General features: G+C 36.7%; 1 protein-coding gene across 1 annotated transcript in view; it reads left to right on the top strand.

Moving 5' to 3' along the window:
- DCBLD1 (discoidin, CUB and LCCL domain containing 1) overlaps positions 1–21,243 on the top strand; it is a 65,748-nt gene that overhangs the window by 21,022 nt on the left and 23,483 nt on the right. Inside the window, exons 2-4 of the mRNA XM_037520298.2 lie at positions 280–495; positions 16,812–16,946; positions 18,347–18,398. Of these exons, the coding sequence (XP_037376195.1) occupies positions 280–495; positions 16,812–16,946; positions 18,347–18,398 (403 nt within the window). The remainder of the gene's footprint in view (positions 1–279; positions 496–16,811; positions 16,947–18,346; positions 18,399–21,243) is intronic.

The following is a 21,243-nucleotide window of genomic DNA, read 5'->3' on the forward strand; positions in this document are numbered from 1 at the left end:
GGTGATTAGAAAAAGTCATATGATTAAATGATGTGCTTACTACGGGCTTTCCATTCTAATGTATGCAAGATTTTGATGAACAATGTTTAGACGATTAACCTGGGAGTCAAGTTGAAATAACCTGAAACAATGGATGCTCTTTAATAATTTAATCATTTTTTAAAGTTTTTCCCCATCTCTCCAAAGAATGGATAAAATACATGATTTGCAGATTGTGGTAGACTCTCCAGTCCTAGTGAGAACTAATTTCACTTATTTACTTTTTACCTTCTTTAACAGGTGATGGCTGTGGGCACATAGTGGCTTATCAGGACAGTGGCACAATGACTTCCAAGAATTATCCAGGGACTTATCCCAATCACACAGTTTGTGAAAGGACTATCACAGTACCAAAGGGGAAGAGATTGATTCTGAAGTTGGGAGATTTGGATATTGAATCCCCGCAGACCTGTGCTTCTGACTATCTTCTCTTCACCAGCTCTTCTAAACAGTATGGTAAGAAAAGAGATCTGGGTTTCTATGAGCATGAGAAACTTGTAATTTGGGGAGAAGGGCAACTCGTGTGTTAATTAGTACTAGAGCCTAGGAAGATTAGAAGAGAAACTTGGTGTTTGTAAACTCTCAGGGTAGCTCACATGGATACATTTACTTCTTAATGACAAAGACATCTAAGTAGATGTTAGTGTTAGCCCTGTGTGAGTCTCAGGAGCTTTGTTTGGGTTTGTGTCTTGCTGGGAATAGAACTGGAGATATATGGCATCTGGCTAAAACATCAAGAGTTCATTCATTTGTGTGACATTTATTTATTGAATAGAGATTCAAGTACTCTGCAAAGAGCTGGATGGGATATAACCACAAAAAAGGCAAAGTTCCTTCTTTCATGGAGCTTACATTGGTGGGGAAGGGAAGTAAAGAAGGAGGGGGGAGAAAAGTAAGCAAATGCATCTATACTATGAGAAGTAATGAGAAAGAAAAATGAGGCACCCGAAAGTATATAGAGGCTGTTTTTTTTTTTTTTTTAACGCATTTGTACAGCTTCAGCTGCAATGATCAGGAAGACGTTTCCAGTAAGGGGACATTGAGCAGAGCACCTGAATGAGGTGATGGAATGAGCCATGCTCTTATATCTAGGCTCAGAGTTTTCTAGGTAAGGGAACAATTGCAAAGACAGTTTCCAGAATAACCTTGAAATTAAGTTTTTGTGCTTGGGGGATATATCGTTAGCATATCGGATCCTGAAATTGCCAGCCCTATAATTATAGTCACCCTCCAGGCCTAAATCCAAGGAAAGAACTTGGGTTTAGACAAATTGAAAACAAACACAAAATCTTATACACACATTCTTTTGAGTGTAAAACTCCAAAAAGGATAAAGTTTTTAGATACAATCTGGTCTACCTTCAAGTTCTATAGGCAATTTCTCAAATACATGTGGCATCCAGGCCATCTTTACCTTTGTACCTAAAGTTTAGTCACTGAAGCAGGTGCTTCCTGCCAGTGCTGCTTCCTCCCACCTCAGAAGTTTCCAAAGTATCCCTGAGGCTGATATGTCCTCCATATTTCTAAAGTTTTGAGTTTTTGTTCAGGACCTAGACTCTTCACTTGGAAATGATTTATGAATTACAATTCACTTTTAACAATAAAGCCTTGAAATCTAATTTTTCTCTTTAATTTTTTAAATATCGTCATGTTATTCTTTTAAAAATAGAATATAAACTTATTATAGACATAAACATATTCATTGTCCATTATATCCAGGTATATACTTGGCCCTTTTATAGATTTTCTGGAACCCTTGCTTCATCCTGCAAGGTAAATGTTATATTATCTCCTTTCTACAAATGGGAAAGCAGAGGCACAGTGAGTTTTGAGTAGCATGCCAAAGATCACACAGCTAATTAAGGACTGAAAGGAAGATTTATATCTATGTTTTTGTGACTCTAAGTCTGTCTGCTTTTCACTCCTGGTCCCACCACCTAAAGAAAACCATAGTGAATTATTACCCTTTGCAGATGAACCAACCCAATATTACATAATACAGCAATTTTCTCTAAAGTGCAGGTGTGGTTAATATTTTTGTTTGGAAATGTTCTTAAGATAAAACATTTAATGATGCTCAGAATTCTTTTGTGGCTGCTTTAGTGATTTTCTTATCAGTCACACTAAGGTAAATCCAGTAGACAAAGATAAATGAAATTATAAAAAAAAGGTACAAAGAAAGGAAATTGGAATATTTCAATTCTATAAACTTATTTAAAAACAATTAAATGGCTTAGGGTCACATAGAAAATATACACTTACATTTATGATTTATCAGTTTTGTGTCTTTTGTAGTTATAAAATTGTTCTAGGAGGAGCTGCTTGTGTACTTACAATGCTTAATTCAGTGGCTTGAATGTAGTAGAAACTCAGTAAATTTTTTTTTAAAGATTTATTTATGCATACAAGAGCTAGGGTACAGGCCAGAGATGCGGGGGCGGGGGGGGGGATGAGAGGATTTACCAGAGACAGAGTGGGGAACAGAACAGGCAGATTGACTGATGTACACTGCTGAGGGGAGCAGCGGGCAAGTCAAGAGAGGTGTGCTGCGCGATGTGGGTTGTTCCCTGGCCGGCCAGGGATTGAACTCGTGCTACAGAGGCTGAGAATTGCTTCATAGTGTTGTGCTTAACCCCTTGCACCACCAGGGAGCCCTGAAACTCAGTAAATTAATGTTGTTTTTTTGTTTTATTTTATATATTTTTTTACATCATTTTTCATTTTTGCACAATGTATGCATTTTCATCTTGGTTATATTCCCATACAATTCCCACCCCCCCTTATTTTGACCCTAATCCTTCCTCCCTTCCCCACCCCCATAGTGTGTCTCTGGTTTACAGTTGCTTGTTGATTTTGGTCTTTATTATAATTAGTCTTTCCTGGTCCCTTATTTAGGTTTTCTAAATTCCTGCTATGATTGAGACCATTCGGTATTTTTCTTTTTCTTTCTGGCTTATTTCACTAAGCATGATCCCTTCTAGCTCCATCCATGTTGCTGCAAATTGCATGAGTTTATCTTTTTTTTTTTTTAAGGATTTTTTTATTTATTCATTTACACAAGAACCAGGGTACAGGCCAGATGCACAGGCAGGTGAGAGGATTCACCAGAGACAGAGCGGGGAACAGAACAGGCAGACTGATGAAATACACTGTGAGGGGAGCAGTGGGTATGACAGGAGAGGTCTGCTGTGCCATATGGGACCCTTGTCTGCCAGCTGGGATCAAACCTGCACTGCAGAGGCAGCGGACAGCTTCACAGCGCGGTACTCAACCGCCTGCACCACCAGGGGAGACCCAAGTTTATCTTTTGTGATTGCTGAGTAATATTCCATTGTGTATATAAACCACATCTTCTTGATCCAGTCATATATTTTTGGGCATTTGGGTTGTTTCCATAGCTTACCTTTGTATTGTTGTTTTTTTTTTTTTTTTTTAAGTGATGGCAATGAGTTCATTGTCAAGGAAACTGTCAAGTAGAATATATTATAGTTGCTTACTTGGAATATTAAACAGCTATTTGTTTAAATGACTGTAAACACAGAAAGCTGTTTATGATATTGAGTTAGGTAAGGTATAAATATAATGTTATATCAATAGAAAACAAGCCTTTGAACAAAATAAAATGGAACATAAATATAGCAAAATGTTAAAATGGGACTTTAGGTTTGACTATGGGTTTGTTGTGTGTTCTCTCTATGTTCTACTTTTTAAATTTTTTTTTTAAAGATTTATTTATTTATACATGCAAGAACTGGGGTACAGGCCAGAGGTGTGGGGGTTGGTGAGAGAATCTACCAGAGACAGAGTGGGGAACAGAACAAGGGATTGACTGAAATACACTGCTGAGCGGAGCAAGCAGGAGAGTCAGGAGAGGTCTGCTGCACCATGTGGGTTAGCTCTTTGGCTGGGGTTCGAACTTGTGCTTCAGTGGCTACAGTTAGCTTCATAGGTTACATCTTAACCCCTTGCGCCACCAGGGAGGCCCTATTCTATTTTTTTAAATAAAAGTATATTTTAATAAAAAACAAATAACTATCTTTTAGACCTGTATTTTAATTTAGTTAAAGTAGTTTCCTGGTCAGTTTGACCTTTCCCCAGGAGTGCAGGCATCTGCAGGAAGGGGTTGGAGACAGAAGTGTTTTGCCTTCCTGTGGCCTATGCTGGGAATGGACAAGTCTGGGGGGCTGTTGCCTGGTCCTGCAGGGTGGGAGCCCCATATGCTGCCAGTGTGGCCATAGGAACATGACAAGGGCTGGCTCAAGCTCAGGGACCCAGGGGTCTACAGCATGATTGTGTGGGTAGGTGGTAGAGGGGAACACCTGCTGAAGTATAGCAGAGAGGAGTGTATGTTCTGGAATACTCTTGAAAGTCCATCTCTGATGGTGCTAACGATCACATATGTGACATCAACACCTGAGTTATCGTCATATATCCAGCTCAATTTTTTTTCATCAACTAATTAATGGATAAAAACCATTGCCAAGAGATTTTAAAGACCAAACACCATCCAACTTTTGAACATGGAGTTAATGTTCTGAGAAAGAATAATGTTTTCTGGCATCAGTGTTGGTCAGCTCTGCCAAGTGTGGATGTACCTAGAGTGTGACTGCATTAACCATCATGAAGATGTTAGAGTTGTATAGTTTGAATCATTATATGGCTCACTTGGATGGTTGCCCCCCATGCCAATTTTTTTTTAAATGTTTGGTTCATATTCGGTGTTTAATCATCCACATTTGTGGTAGCGAAATGCACTGTAAACAAGTAGCCAGGCAAAATATGCATTTGAGTTCATTGTTGTCAAAAAGCCTGATACAGGTAAGATGGGATCATTCTTCTGTTTGTTTTGCTCTATAATTATCGCCAATATTTTAAATTTAAGCATCAGTTAGAAGGATAAACAATAATCTGTGTCTGAAATGAGACCACTTTTCTTTGAAATACCCTGAAATAGCCAGGAAGAAACAAAGTTGATAAAGTACTTACTTTAGAAAATACAGGTTTTTTTTTAAGAATAAAATATATAAGATATTTTAAACACAAATTTTACTTTTAAACTTCTAAACATCTTTGGATATAGGATAGATAAGAGCTTTCAAGGTCATGTGTGCCAATATCCTGACCCTCAAAATGTTTAAGAAGTATCATATTTTGCTTAGTAGAGATTGTTTTCCATCTAAGGGATTGCTGTTTTTGTTTTGAGAGACCAAAGTAACTGAGGCTCCTTTCAAAAGAAACACATCTCTTTTTCAGTCTCAGATCTAGTCCAGGATCACAAAACATTTAGTTGGTTTCCCTTCACTGGGGTAGTTCATTATTAGACTCTCGTTATTTCTTACACAGTTTTGAAGAGTACTAGCTAATACTTTGGATAATGGCTGTTGATTTGGGTTGATTTGCTATTCCCTCATGATTAAATTTAGATTATGCATTTTTGGCAAACATAACATTATCCCTTTTTATAGTTAAAGACTTGTTTACAGCGATTTCCAATATTAGAAATTGCAAGTTCACATTTCCCCCCAGGAATAAGAACTAAATCTGCTTTAGGTTGTTTGCCTCCCTTTCACTGCTTTTGTCAGACAGTCTTTTTTTTTTTTCTGCAAGACTGCATACCTCTGAATTATTTCAAGGTCTTCTCCAATTAGTTGTTTGTTGTACAAAGAGGTCAGTATAATAAGAGACTTTAAAATATTAGGTGATACCTCCTTTTCAGAAGACAAGTTGAGAAAAGAAACTCATTTTTTATTTGGGTACCTTAAAACAGTGGAAACTTGACTAAGGTAGCCAAAGCTAAACCTTAAGGTTAAACAAATTTACTTTTTTTTTTTAAATTCACTTTCAAACTTGGAATTTGAAGAGTCCAACATGGAGTCTTTAAATAATGCATTTAGGACAATACCAAACACGTTCTATGAAGCCAATATTACACTAATACCAAAACCGAATAAGGACAACACAAAAAAGGAAAACTATAGGCCAATCTCCCTAATGAACACTGATGCAAAATCCTCAATAAATTTTAGCTATCAGAATCCAACAATGTATCCATAAGATAATTCACCACGACCAAGTTGGATTCATTCCAGGGGCACAAGGATGGTTTAACATCCGAAAATCAATCAACGTTATCCAACACATCAACAAAAAGAAATATAAAAACCATATGATAATATCAATAGATGCTGAGAAAGCTTTCGACAAAGTGCAACACCCATTCATGATAAAAGCCCTTGAAATTCTTGGGATACAAGGAACATACCTCAACATCATAAAGGCCATCTATGACAAGCCAACAGCCAGTATCATTCTCAATGGTGAAAAGCTGAAAGCAATTCCATTAAGATCTGGAACAAGACAAGGATGTCCACTCTCACCACTGCTTTTCAATATAATACTGGAAGTCCTAGCCAGAGCAATAAGACAAGAGAAAGACATCCAAGGAATCCAAATAGGAAAAGAAGAAGTCAAACTATCACTATTTGCAGATGATATGATAATATACATAGAGAACCCCAAAATCTCCACAGAAAAACTAATTCAACTCATCAATCAATTCAGTAAAGTGGCAGGATACAAAATCAACACGCAAAAGTCAGTAGCCTTCCTATACACAAACAATAAATCTGAAGAAGAAGAAATCAAAAAAACCACCCCTTTTATTATCGAAACAAAAAAAATCAAATATTTGGGAATAAATCTAACAAAAGAGGTAAAGGACCTATACAAAGAAAACTATAAAACACTGTTAAAAGAAATAGAAGAAGACACAAAGAAATGGAAAGACATCCCCTGCTCATGGATTGGAAGAATAAACATTATTAAAATGGCCATCCTACCAAAAGCAATATACAGATTCAATGCTATTCCAATCAAAATCTCAATGGCATTCTTCAAAGAAATAGAACAATTATTGATGAAATTCATATGGAATCACCAAAAACCCCGAATAGCCAAAGCTCTACTGAAAAAAAAAGAAGGAAATGGAGGCATCACACTCCCAGACTTCAAACTATACTACAAAGCCATAATCATCAAAACTGCATGGTATTGGAACAAGAACAGACATACAGACCAATGGAATCGAATAGAAAATCCAGAAATAAACCCACAGATTTATGGTCAACTAATCTTTGACAAAGGAGCAAAGACTATGCATTGGAGCAAAGAAAGTTTGTTCAATAAATGGTGCTGGGAAAACTGGGTCGCTACATGCAAAAGAATGAAGCTTGACCACTACCTCACACCATACACAAAAATCAACTCAAAATGGATTAAAGAACTAGACATAAGACCTGAAACCATAAAATACATAGAAGGAAATATAGGCGAAACACTACGTGATTTGCACATCAAAGACATCTTTACAGACACATCACCCAAAGCAGTGATAGTGAAGAGAAAGATAAACAGCTGGGACTACATCAAATTAAAGAGCTTCTGCACAGCAAAAGAGACAATAACAAAAACAAAGAGAAACCCCACCAACTGGGAGAACATTTTTGCACCCAACACTAATGATAAAGGACTGATCACAAAAATCTGCAAAGAGCTGATGAGACTCAGCAACAACAAAGAAAATAATCCAGTCAAAAAATGGGCAGAAGAGCTAAAAAGAAACTTCTCTGAAGAGGAAATGCAAATGGCCAACAGACATATGAAAAAATGTTCAACATCACTTGTAATCAGGGAAATGCAAATCAAAACTACCATGAGATACCATCTCACACCAGTGAGAATGGCACATATTAAAAAAACTAGCAACAACAAATGTTGGCGAGGATGTGGAGAAAAAGGAACTCTTGTGCACTGTTGGTGGGAGTGCAGACTGGTCCAACCACTATGGAGAGCTGTGTGGAGATTTCTGGACCTACTAAACATAGAGCTTCCATATGATCCAGCAATTCCACTCCTAGGTATTTACCCAAAGGACACAGAAACATCAATTCCAAAGAGCACCTGCACTCCTATGTTTATAGCAGCACTGTTTACAATAGCTAAGCTTTGGAAACAACCCAAATGCCCAAAAATAGATGACTGGATCAAGAAGATGTGGTACATATATACCATGGAATATTACTCAGCATTCAAAAAAGATAAACACATGCAATTTGCAGCAACATGGATGGCACTGGAAGGGATCATGCTCAGCGAAATAAGCCAAAAAGAAAAAGAAAAATACCGGATGGTCTCACTCATAGCAGGAATCTAGAAAACTTAAATAAGGGACCAGGAAAATGAATATAAGAAAGTGAAAATCAAAATCAACAAAAAACTATGAACCAGAGACACTTTTTTGGGGTGGGGGGCGGGAGGGGAAGGATTGGGGTCAGAATGGGGCGTTTGCAATTGTATGGGGAATATAAAAATAAAATTTAATATTTAAATAAATAAATAAATAAATAAATAAATGATTCATCTTTAAAAAAAATAAATAAATAATGCATTTAAAATTTTTTAATAGTTGTTTAGTACAGTTCAGTTTGCTGCATTAGTTCTGATTCTCAATCTCCCTTTTATATTCATGATGTAAGATAAATAATATGAGGTTAGTTATATATAGAACATTAAAATATCTTGAAATTTGGGGGAAAGCTGATGCTGATTCAAGCATTGTGTCTTTCAATATGCCTACATTTAAAATATGAAATATTGGGGGGGAGTGGCGGGGAGAGGAAGGACTAAGGGTCAAAATAAGGGGGGGTGCAATTGTATGGGGAATATAACCAAGATGAAAATGCATACATTGTGCAAAAATGAAAAATGATGTAAGAATTATATAAAATAAAATATTAAAAAAATAAAATATGAAATATCTAATACTGTTTTATTTATGAAACTGAACTTTTATTTGTGAACTGAAGAGGGAATGCTGTGAATTCATAATGAAGATCATTTTTCTCAACTAATTAGTGACCCTGTAACCTTCATTTGCCCTATGGCTAAAATCCACTGATAGTCTTGCTGAACATAAAGGGCCTACAGTTTGAAATATCTGAGAGGCTTGTTTCTGCCATCACACCACTCTTAGGGACCCTGGAGAACTGTCATTTCTGTTTTCCTGATATTTCAAGAAGATTTCCTAGGTCCCAGATTTCCCCTGAAAGTTTATATTCTCCCAATGAGTGGAGTTTAGGGTTTTTGCTGGTGCCCCTGAAGACCACCTGAATAGGTCTTGGTGGGAATCAACTTCTGGTCTCAAAGGACCTTGTTGGGATGGAGTCTTTTGGACTTCTCCAGCTAGGTCACTGTGGATCTATAAAACTAGGCTGGCCTTCAGTGTGGGTTGAGGTTAGCATTTTTTTCTGCCTATACTTAAGACTAGGAACACTGGAGTTGGACTGCCTGGCTCCAGATTCCTGCCTGGCTGCTTATTTTTTAATTTACTGACCTTGAATAAATTACTTACTCTTTCTGTACTACATTTCCTTAACTTGAAAATGGTCAAAATAATAGTATCTGCCACTAATGGGTAATGGATAATAAAGGTACATGCACTTACACAAACACACACACACACACACACACACTTTTTAAGATGCACACTTATATGTCTTGAAAGCATAATGCCTGGCACATGTAAGCACTCAGTAAAAATAACCATCATCATCACTGCTCTTCCTTATTCCCCTCCTCCTTTTCCCCCCTTAGTTGTTTCTTAGGTGTCTGAGAGCAGAGAACACACTGATCCCCTCTCAAGATGCTGAGCACAAGGCTGGGCTGCATCAGCACATCCTACCTATTCCTCCTGTTGTGTTCTTGGTACATAACATTGCCTAAACTTCAAGTCTGTTGTATGGGCTTACTTAGCCAAAACTAGCTTCTAGCACAGATTTTTCTCCATCTAGCATTGTCAGATGAGCAGAGAACACAGAGTCTCTAAACCCATAGACTGTTTGGTTTGATTGTTTAGTTTATTTTCCCTGCCACTGTCAATCCATGTCTTTGTTTCTATTTTTTCTTAAAGAATTATTTATTTGTGCATACAAGAACCAGGGTATAGGCCAAAGGTGCTGGGGCAGATGAGAGGATTCACCAGAGGCAGAGTGGGGAGCGGAACAGGCAGACTGACTGAAATACACTGCTGAGGGGAGCAGTAGGGAGACAGGCAAGGTCTGCAGCGCCATGTGGGTAGCTCCCTGGCTGGGGTTCAAACTCCTGCTGCAGAGGCTGCGGTTGCTTCACAGTGCTGTGATTAACCCCTTGTGCCACCAGGGAGGCCCTTTGTGTCTATTTTTTATGGCGCCTCCTGATTTTCCCCTCTCCTTCTACTAGTCTCCTTCCCCTGTAGCCATCAAAGGTTATCTTGTTAAATATTGTCTAATAGATTTTCCAGAATTGTTAATTTGCCTCACTCTTTACAGAATCTTGTTAATATGGCATTCAAGGCTCACTCACTCTCTCCCCGACCCATATTTCCATCCTCATCTCTGAATCTCCCCATCTCCATGCCTTTTCCTAAGCACACCATACATTTTCATGCCCTGGGATATTTGTTATTGTTCCTTCCATCTATAGCCTTTCTCTCTGCTCTTCCTATACTTTTCTTGATCCTTCTAAAACACACACACACACACAGTAAATTCAAACCAAGCCCATTGCTATTTACCCTGAAACGTCCCTGATGTCCAGCAGCTCCAGTCTTTTCCTCTTTTGGGTTCATATTGTTAGATTTTTTATCTCAGATTGAAATAATTATTTTAGCCTTTGTACTAGATATTGGGTTCCCTGTTTTAGTCATCCTTTTAGTATTTCTGGTTGCTTAATAGAGTCTTAAAATTACAAATATTCAGCATACTATTTAATACATCTACTAGCATGTAAGCTTGATTTTTGGCAAAAGTTATATATTTCGAAATCTAGATTTTTAAAAATGATAAACTAGAGTATTCATATTGTAGGAAGATTCACTGTAAGATGTCTTGATCTATAAGTATCCCTTTTATATTTAATAAATTTAAAGGTGTACTTTATATAAATTTTAAAAAATGTTTATTATATAGAAATTTTATTGTACTATAAAATAGTATTCAGGTTACCTGCAATAGAGTTCACCTATGTGCTGTACACTGAGTTTAGTGCTTTACTTACTAAGTCTTTTAACCCTCATAGTTGCCGGGTGAGAGGGACATTATTAATATCCGTACAGAAACTGCTCAACAGTGTCAAGTAACTTGCTTACAATCACTTGGCTGGATCTAGGGCTGGTGTCTGGGCATTTGCCTACAATAAAATCCTGCTCTTAAACTGTGCCATACTGTTCAGTATGAAAAACGCCATCTGATCCTCTAGCTTGTGTGTAAGGAGATCAGCGCTGTGATTCTTGTTTGTCATTGGCTGAAAAAAAAAATAGAAACATCTCTCTAGATCTCCCATGGGGTATCCTGAGAATAGAATAGAGTGCTAAGAAATCACTCACATACACATACTAGTATAAATTGAAGATTTAAAAGAGGTTTCTTGGTCAAAATGTTTAAGAAAGCATCATAGTTAGTAATAGAAAGATACCTTATTGTAATCAGTTCAGTTCGTTGTGCTCTGCTAAATGATTTGCACTGTAGGAAAACCAGGAAGTTCAAGAATTGTTCTCTCACATTTCCTGCACTTCCACCTCCGCCTCAAATATTTTTTTAACTATTGTCTGACTTGAAAGTATAACGGTGTAAAGTCAGCTGTTGATATTTATATTGCACTAGGATCAAGAGTAATGGGAAAAGTAGGAAATAATACAAAGTGTTTTGACTCATAATTGCAACAAGATTTTTATGATAATATTTTAGAATGATTCATATCTGGCAAGTAAAATAAGATTTAATCATTATGGCTTATCTATTGATTTTATAAAAATCCCAAGTAGGGAGAAATGCAAGAATCATAGTCTTTATTTTGCAAATGGTTTATTTCTCATAGACATATTATGGAGAAAGCAGAATTCCAATGGCTTCTAAAGATAAAAGAAATTTCCAACTTGTCGAAGTTATTTTATGCCACAGACACCCTAAAACTATTAATCTGCCCTATGGCTGGAAATACTTTTATGGAAATTCTTGAGAACTTCATTTTGTTTGTTTATGTTGCCTTTTATGCCAAGACAGAATTCAGAAAGAATCTAAAACTTACAAAGATTATATCAGCCAGACTGTCCCACACAAGATATTTTATTAACATAATCTTTAAGCCTCAAGAAGAAGCTATTGGCCTACTGCTCTCCTTCTCCCAAATAGCTCCCAGGAGTTGCACTGTGATTTAGTTTCAGTAATTACTATCTTTTGTTGGGAGCAAAGGAATGGCCTAGGTGGGTCTTGGAGTGCCAGTGTTAAAGCACTTCTTGACCTTGTTGGGTCTCATAGCCCCAAGGAAAGCTGCACCTTTGTTTAGGAATCTACTGGTTCATTTATCATCTGTCACTGATTTTTGTCTGGGAACCAGAGACCAGAACTCTCCAGGGATACCACTTACATTCTTACGTGACTGTGCTTTTAATGTCACAGTCCAGGAATATCTCTTTTTTATGTTAATTTCCCTCCTTTTCAAAGAAAATGGCCCTGAAAGTAATGTCATTCTGTATAATGACCTGATTGCAATTAGCAATCAAGGACCAAGCCTGTCATTTGACTGCAAGAAAAAAACAAATGGAAAAGGGACACAAGTCTGGCGTCTGCAGCCTCAGCATCTGGAGAGTGTCTCATCCCTGAGCGCGGCTCCCCTGGCAGCCGAGTCTGCTGTGGTCCTCACTGGGACCATCATTTAGGCCCCTTGGCATATTCTTCTCTGCCCTGAGAAATTAAATGTGTGCTTCAGTAGGTGCTAGATTAATGAAGGTTTTGTGGGGGGAGGTTTGTTAAGTTTGATTTGTGAAACTCTCTCAAGAGTTATATTTTTCCCTCTGTGTTTTTCACCACTGAAAGCATAATTTGGGTGAGGGATGGACGAAAGGGAAGAACTCTTTCTTTTTTTTTTAATAGCATGCATACCACTTTTTAAAACAGGTCCCTGTCACAGATGAAACAATAACTTAGTTTCATCAATTTCAAGATCACCTGAATGACTTGGAACAGTTGCTAACCAAACTATTACCGCCTTGTGATATTCAGAGACAGCCCATGGAGAACAGAGCAATACTACTCCTGGCTGCCCATGTCATCAGCTTGCCAGATCAAGGGGGTTCCTGGCTTGGATCTGGCAGACAGTTCATTCTTAGGACAGTTTTCTTTGATTCACACATAGAAAAATAAAGGATTTCCCTCTCAGCTGCTCATGGAACAGTAACTCCAAACAGGGGATGTGTTGAGAGGAACTGGCCTACTGTACTCAAAGAAGGCGGCTCCAGAGGTTCCCCGTGCTTTATCCCTTTTGTCAAAGATATCAATCAGTGCATTGTCTGCTGGGCTTTGCTCTCATGTCTGGTGCCAAATGCCACAAAGCTATTTCAGTAGCTATCACTGATAGCCCACCCCACAACCCAGGGCAACAATTTCACTCAGTAAAGAGTAGAGGTTTTTTTTTTTTCCCCCTGATTTTTCTGCCTCCTTGATGAATTGGCTTTCTTCTGTGTCCCAGTCTGGTGGGAATGTGTGACTGCGAAGTAAGATGGAGCTTGCCTCGCAGGAGAGAGAGGTGAGGGAAGGTGGGAAGTTCGACAGCAAGTTCAAGTGCTGTGAAACTTACCATACTGCCCGCTGTAAAGCAAAGATCTATGCCAGAGTGTGAGTCCTATTTTTAGGTTGGCTGAAATTCTTGAGCCACTCAAGAAGTCTGTGAATTGAGACAGGTTTACCCATCCAGGAACACTGCCCAGAATGGTGCATGTGGCCACAGTCACTGAACTCTCGGGTTTCCAATGAAACTGGCTTTGTGAATGTGTACATGCAAGTTGCAGACCCTTTTCAAAAGTCAGGTTGGAGGATATTCATTTGGGCAGCCATGGATGGAGAGAGGCTTTTGTAAGAAAAGATACCATCCTCCAGGAAGTCTGGCTGAAAATTGAGACCATTGCTTAGAACAGTCTTACAGGAGTTTTCAGTGAGTTCCCATTAATTATTTTTTCCCTCTGCCAGTCACATTTTTCTGTTTCATTTCTTTTGCCTTTTAGCATAAACACAGTTATTATCTTCCAGTTTGTGAGCCCTTCAGACAGGCAATAATTTGGATGTTTTGCCCTAGGTGATACAGCAGCCAATACTCAACTTCTGTTCCCCACCCTAGACTAAAACTGCCTCCAGCTATTGTGATAGTTGTGACTGCGATGAACCTTTCAAAATAACTTAATAATGGCCTTTCTGTAAAGAGGGAATCTCCTATCTCCTTTAGGGTTTAGTTGTATTTTTCTAGCACATCTATAAGAATGTGAGGGAGATTGGTCCCGTGGGTAAGGATGATTAAAGGAGTGTGTTGACATTTTCTTTCTCTGAACTTCCAGAAATTTTTACATGGCTGTCATGAATTTGGAAGGACCCAGACGAGTTAGTTTTCCACATTGATGTGTTTTTGGGAAAGCATATTGATTGCACAACAACATAGTGTGATGACATGTACTCTTATCTTTTTGTGTAAAAAGCATAAATTGTGCAGGCTTTCTTTTCAGTTGTTCTATAACATCTCTTTTTTTGCCTTTTCATTATTTTATTTTATTTTAATTAATATTTTATTTTATATAATTCTTACATCATTTTTCATTTTTGCACAATGTATGCATTTTCATTTTGGTTATATTCCCCATACAATTGTACCCCCCCTTATTTTGACCCTAGACCTTCCTCTCCCCTTCCCTCTCCCCCCACCCCCATAGTGTGTCTCTGGTTTATAGTTGCTTGTTGATTTTTATTTTTACTTTGTATTAATTAGTCTTTCATAACATCTTTTAAAAAATTCCAAAGAAATTCTCACAGATAATTTAAACTGCTTACCTTATGATTTTTATTAGAGCTTACTGGAATGCTCTAGTATATATGCTATCATTTCCTCTTAGAAAAGGTAAAGTGTTCATTCATAGCAACCAGTTACTAGTTATCATTTTTACTTTTGGGCTTACAGTGCAAGTATCTTCACTTATCTGTGCAAAAAATATATTTTTAAAAATTGAGACTCCATTGCAGACACCAAGCACAGTAACATGACTCATTTTAATTTGGCAAAAATGCTTGTTACTCTACTTTGACAAAAATGGATTTAATATAAATTGCCTCCCTATAATGCCTGTGGGCATTACTAGTTCATAAAAATCTATATATCCATTATACTAATGATTACGTTTCCTCTTTTGCTTCTTCACACTTCTTCCTGACTTCTTCTATTTTAAAATGATAGGATTAAATATTTTATATATCTTTAAATCAGAATTGGTTTATAAAAACTGACTGTTGCAAAAAGAATATTCAACTTCATTTCAGTCCAAATGAAATTTGGAAGACTGCTGCGTGCAGGTGCTTTACAAGCTGCTGGCAATAAAGTGATGGAGGGAAACTTCCTAACCACACGGAACAGTTTAGAAGAAAAACAGGCCTATTTAATATTGTCTTTTAATTTATTCATTTATTTGATGCTTCTGTACTGCTTACATAGTGCTCATATGCTATGTATTATTGCAAGTAATTTGCAAGTAATTTTATAAGTGGTTCTATAGAGGAAAGTGATCATCTTCATTTTCATTTGGATTTTACTATAATTTAACAATAGGGAACAACAGAGATTGGGACATAAAGGTAAATATACACTTCTCTCTTTTTCTGTCACATCTTCAGAGGTGAGACCTGGACAGAGCAAAAGAGAAATCTAATCCCTTCCTCCAGGAGAGGGGTATTTAGTTCATGATGTCCTGAATCTTTTAACTTTTTGATCCTTATGTTTGTTTTGGCTAGTTGAATTGTCATGGTCTTTTTTTTTCTCCTCCTCCTTCCTTAACCTGATACTGTCTTTGTTATTGCTCTTGACTGTTGTCATATTACTTTATTTTGGGAGAAGTTAATGAAGAAAACCTCTTTTCAAAATTTGTTTTCTCATTCCATTGTCATAGAAGTTATAATGTCTTGCATACATGACTTTCACGAGGACAATTTACAAACTCAACTTTAAGTTGAGTAGTCTTAAAAAGGTCCTGTTTTCTTTCGCTCCAAATCTTATTTTGTCCTTTAAAAGTTCATTGAACTTCCAATTGTTTCTCAAGTAACTTATTCTATTAAATGCATTAAGCTCTAAATTGCATAATTTATCCTGATGTATTTCAAAATACCTTTCAAAACTATTCTGTTTTTTTAAACCTCATCTTACAAGTCAAATTGATTTTATAAATTAACCAAAAATTACCATAAGAGAGAGAAAAGTGTAAACTGTATGAGAATAATAAGAATAATAATTTTTTACCCTATATTTGACAATATTTTAATTCTGGAACTTCCATGAGAAAAAGAAATTTTTTAGTTTCTTTGAACAAATTTAGGAGGCCCCAGAATATCATTTTTGTGATAACTTTCTTTGCTACCTAATGTATTTGACCAGTGTTTTTCGGCCATCTTTTACAAAAACCAAAACATATCTCTTGGGTTCACAAAGAACTAATTTCAGTCATTTTAATCCCTGGAATTGTGTGTATAATCAAGTTCACAGTCAGTCTCTAATTATCAGTGTCAGTGTTAAGCAAAATTTTGGTTGAGTGAAAATGAGAAGCTTACAAATATGTTATCTGGTAAAAATGACAAGTAAGGACAAAAATGCCATATACCAGTTCTTGTGCTAGTTTAAATTTTGAAATGTGCCACACAATTGCTTTGTTCCCAGGTCCCTATTGTGGAAGTATGACCATGCCCTTAGAACTCCGGCTGAACACAAGCGAAGTGACTGTTCGATTTGAGAGTGGATCCCACATTTCTGGGCGGGGTTTTTTGCTGACCTATGCCAGCAGCGACCACCCAGGTATAACTGAAGAATCAACACACCTCTGTAAACCTTTATTTAAGAATTCCTCTTGCAACTTATCATTGTCTCTGGACAGAATTATTACCTCCATTACAGAATTAAGATGTAAGACAAGAGAGGAATATGCTGTTTTGTAAGTAGTTAGGTCTGAAACTGAATAAAGTTGACCCTTGAACAACGTGCTTTAAACTTTGGAGTCACTTATGAATTTTTTTCTGTGCACAGTTTCTATATTCCCAAATTCAACCAACCACATAGGTACCTTGGTTGAATCTGTAAATGTGGAATCCATGGGTCGGACATGGATTTTACTTGACTGTGGGGAGTCGGTACCCCAAACTTCCGCTGTTGTTCAAGGTCAACTCTACTTTTATAATAATGTTAGATTGATCAGTTGACTTTTTTATGACAAGGTTGATTTCAGTTTTTCTAAGAATCTGAAGCCCTCTCCTAATTCTTTCCTAGCTCCAGGGATAAGACTTTTAACCAATGGGGACACACACACACGCACACACACACACGAGTGCACCCGCATAGGAGACTTGTAGTAGAAGCAGGCTGAGGTCACTGTACACAGTTTCCTAACCACAGAGGCAACACATGAGCAGGTGAGAAGGGAAGTGTGAACAATGATGAGAGAGGAAATGTCCAATGTCCTCCCCATCCAGGTCTCCTATACCCCATTGTGATTGTAGTGCAGCTAGTTCACATCTGCCCAGGATCACTAAGATACCCAAAGTTTCTATTCTCAGACAGAAATGATGTGAGAAAGGTGATGGCACCATTTATTTCCCTCTTGGTCAATTAGGTCTGCAATCCTAGCAGTCTTAGAGAAAACTACTGTAGCACGCATGTGACATTTTGGAAAATATGCTAGATTGATCCTAAATGCATCAAAATCCACACTATCTTAGTATCTTTATTATAAATCTTTATACCTGATAGATCAAAGATGATGGGCTATGTTCTCAGTAAACTCCTGAATCTGTGGTCATTCAGATGCCACAGGAGCATTTTTTAAATGTTCCTGAATCTTACTGTGAACCACATTGGACTTTTGAAATTGTTTTCTGCCTGCCAGAGGAGGTTATATACATAATCTTAATCTTTGTAGGCATATAGTAGATAGTTACTAATCAATGTTGGCTTTTTCTGCTGGAAATAGATTCTGTTATATTTCACTGCACAATTGCAAAAAAAAAAACAAAACCCCATCATTGGTGGTAGGGGAAAAAATGAAGGAAACTGATTAAATCCTGGAGAAGATATTTCACTTTTATTTTTTCAACAGAAAAATAAGTGCTTAAAATTCTTTTTATTTCAGAAGAAGTCTTTAGAGTATGAGTGTCCTAACTTCCATTCACCCCACTAATTGCAATTATCTTTATTTATGACAGATTTAATAACATGTTTGGAACGAGCCAACCATTATTTGAAGACAGAATACAGGTAAATAGAGGTGTCCTAGCTGTGCTGCAGTCAGTGTACATTTTTTCCTTTATAGTCAACCAGATAAAGTTCCTTATTCTTAATTTTTAAAAATCACCTCAGTTGTAAAACAAGGAATATTTGAAATAGTTTCTTATACAGCAGAGGTGAGCAAACCTTTTCTGTCAAGTATTCAATAGTAAATATTTTAGGTTTGCAGGATAGCCCAGTCTCCCTTGCATCTACTCATACAGCTTCTGTTGCTACTATTGGACAAAGTCAGCTGTAGACAAATGAGCATGCCTGTGTTCTGACAAGCTGTATAAAACAAGCACAAGTCTGCATTTGGTCCCTGGGCCAGTTTTCTGATCCCTGAGCTCTATAGTTACATGAGCCAAAATGGAGTCTAAGTGGTTTTTATTTTAACCTGGCCAGCATTTAAGAGTAACTTCTCTCATTTTTTGAAGGGGGTTCATTTTGTCTTTCCCTAGAGAAACCTAGTAAGAATAAGGAGATGAAATTTTTTCTCCTGGGATGCTACTTAATCGCTCTGATGTATGTTTCCTCATCAATACAGAAAGGGTCCAGAGCTGGATTTCAACTTGACACTACTGAAACGTTGGGGTGGGTGGTTCTTTTTTGTGAAAAGTTGTGCATTATTGGATGGTTAGCAGCATCCCTGGCCTTGAACTTCTACTTGCCAATGGTGATAATCAAAATGTCTCCAGACATTGCCAAATGTCTCCCAATTGCAAAAATCATCCCCCAGTTGAAACCCACTGGTCTGAAGATCATCATCAACAACATCAACAACTGCAACTCTTTAGAGTGCTGCTTTCTTAGTGCCACGTACAGCTCTCTGGACTTAGGATATAAGTGACTAATGTGAATGTTTCAACATGCCAAAGCCAAAATGTTTTTGAAGACACATTTGGTGGCAAGAAACAATTTGACAACAAATTTAGACTAAATTAACAAGTATACATTTAGTCATTCTATGCTTGGCTTGCACTATTCATATATGTGATGCAGAGATATTAAGGTTTTTGTTAATACGTTCAGGTCTCACTGGAGTCTTACACCACAAACATCATTGTCACTGTTTCACTTTTCTAAATTAAAAAAAAAATCTGAATTTTGAATTACATCTGGCTCTGAGTTAGGATAAAGAATTGTAAAACTGTAATAGAATTCCTGTTATTTTTATTCTTAATTCCTTGATTAGAGCTGACTCCAGGAAGTCAATGGGAAAGGATTATGAAACATTTATTTGGGTAGTTTCAATAATTGGATGTGGCTGCACATCTAATTTGCTAAGTCAGCAGGAGGAAACTAAAAGGAAATGAACTAAAAACAACTGCTATTTTGGAATCTGGACGGCTACATTCTTTTTTAAGTAAACATTATTGTAATGTAGTATATATACAAGCCAGAGCATATGGCATTCATCTTCAAAGCTGTCGATGTTCTTATAATATTTTGACTTTCTTTTTAGCCCTTTTTTTTCATAGAAATATAACTGTCCCTTATTACTTATTTATCTGTTGATGTTTGAAAGAGCTACAGATGAGGAAACTGAATTTAAGGGGAATTTTCTGCAATATTGAAGGTCACAAAGCTAGCTAGGTAATAGCAGAATCAGGGTCACATCATGCAAAACTCCTTCAACTATACCATATTCCATGACATGTTTCTGGAAAGTTTCTGAAAAATGACTGCTAAATATATTGAATCCTAATTTTAAAATAAACCTTTTTTAGCTAACCGCATAGAAATGAAGAGTAGAAAGTGGTTAGGTGGGGAGGTTGGGGAAATTGGAAGAGGTTGATAAAATCATGCAGACCTTCAGCTGTAAGGTGAATAAAGTCTGAGAACTTAATGTGTAACATGGTGACTGTAGTTGGCAATAATATATGTAATTAAAATTTGCTGAGAGTAGAATTTACATGTTCTCACCAAATATATATAGGGGTGTGTGTGTGTGAAAATATATATGAATGCGTTAACTATTTGAGAGAAAGCCTTTCACAATGTATACATATAAAATCATGATGTACACTTCAAGTATCTTACAATTTTTGTATCTTATACTTTTATTTGTCAATTATACCTCAATAAAGCTGAAAAATACACCTTCTTTTCTAATTGAAAGTAATTCATATCTAATGTACATCATCACTGTCCAACATTAGCCATGTGGCTAACAAGCACTTAAACTGTGGCCAATCCAAGTTGAGTTTTGCTATAAATGCAAAATACACAGCAGAGTTTGGAGATATCAGAAAAAAAGACTGGAAATATGTCATTAATATTTTTTCTGCTCATTACACGTGAAAATAATAAAATTTGAACATATTGGGTTAAGTAAAATATATTATAGGTATTAATTTTGCCAATTTCTTTTTACTTTTTAAATTTTAATGTGGCCACTAGACTATTTAAATTTATATGGATAACTTCTCTTATCTTCCTATTGGATTGGTGCTATTAGAGTGAATCTAGATATCACAGAGTAAAATAATAAAGTTCCCAAAATCCTACTCCTAGAGAGAATTCAGAGATAATTCTTTCTTGTCTTTTTTTAGCCACAAAAAAACATAGTTTTGGGGTATGTTAAGCATTTCTCTTTATAAAGACAAGATCATGCTGTATTTCATGTTTAGTTATGCTGTATTTTATGTTATGTTTTATTTTATGCTGTATTTTATGTTATGTTATTTTAATGTTTAGAAACTTATCTTCTCCCTTAAAATATGTCTTAGACATCTTGTGATCAATTAAGATGCATTAGGGAAACTCATTGTTTAGTAGAGATTATCATGAATCCTTATATAAAACAAATAATTGTTGTAAAGACTTGCCTTCA

This window comes from Talpa occidentalis, unplaced genomic scaffold, assembly GCF_014898055.3.
Source record: "Talpa occidentalis isolate TD23 unplaced genomic scaffold, MPIMG_talOcc4v2.1 talOcc4.2, whole genome shotgun sequence".
In the NCBI taxonomy this organism is placed as follows: domain Eukaryota; kingdom Metazoa; phylum Chordata; class Mammalia; order Eulipotyphla; family Talpidae; genus Talpa; species Talpa occidentalis.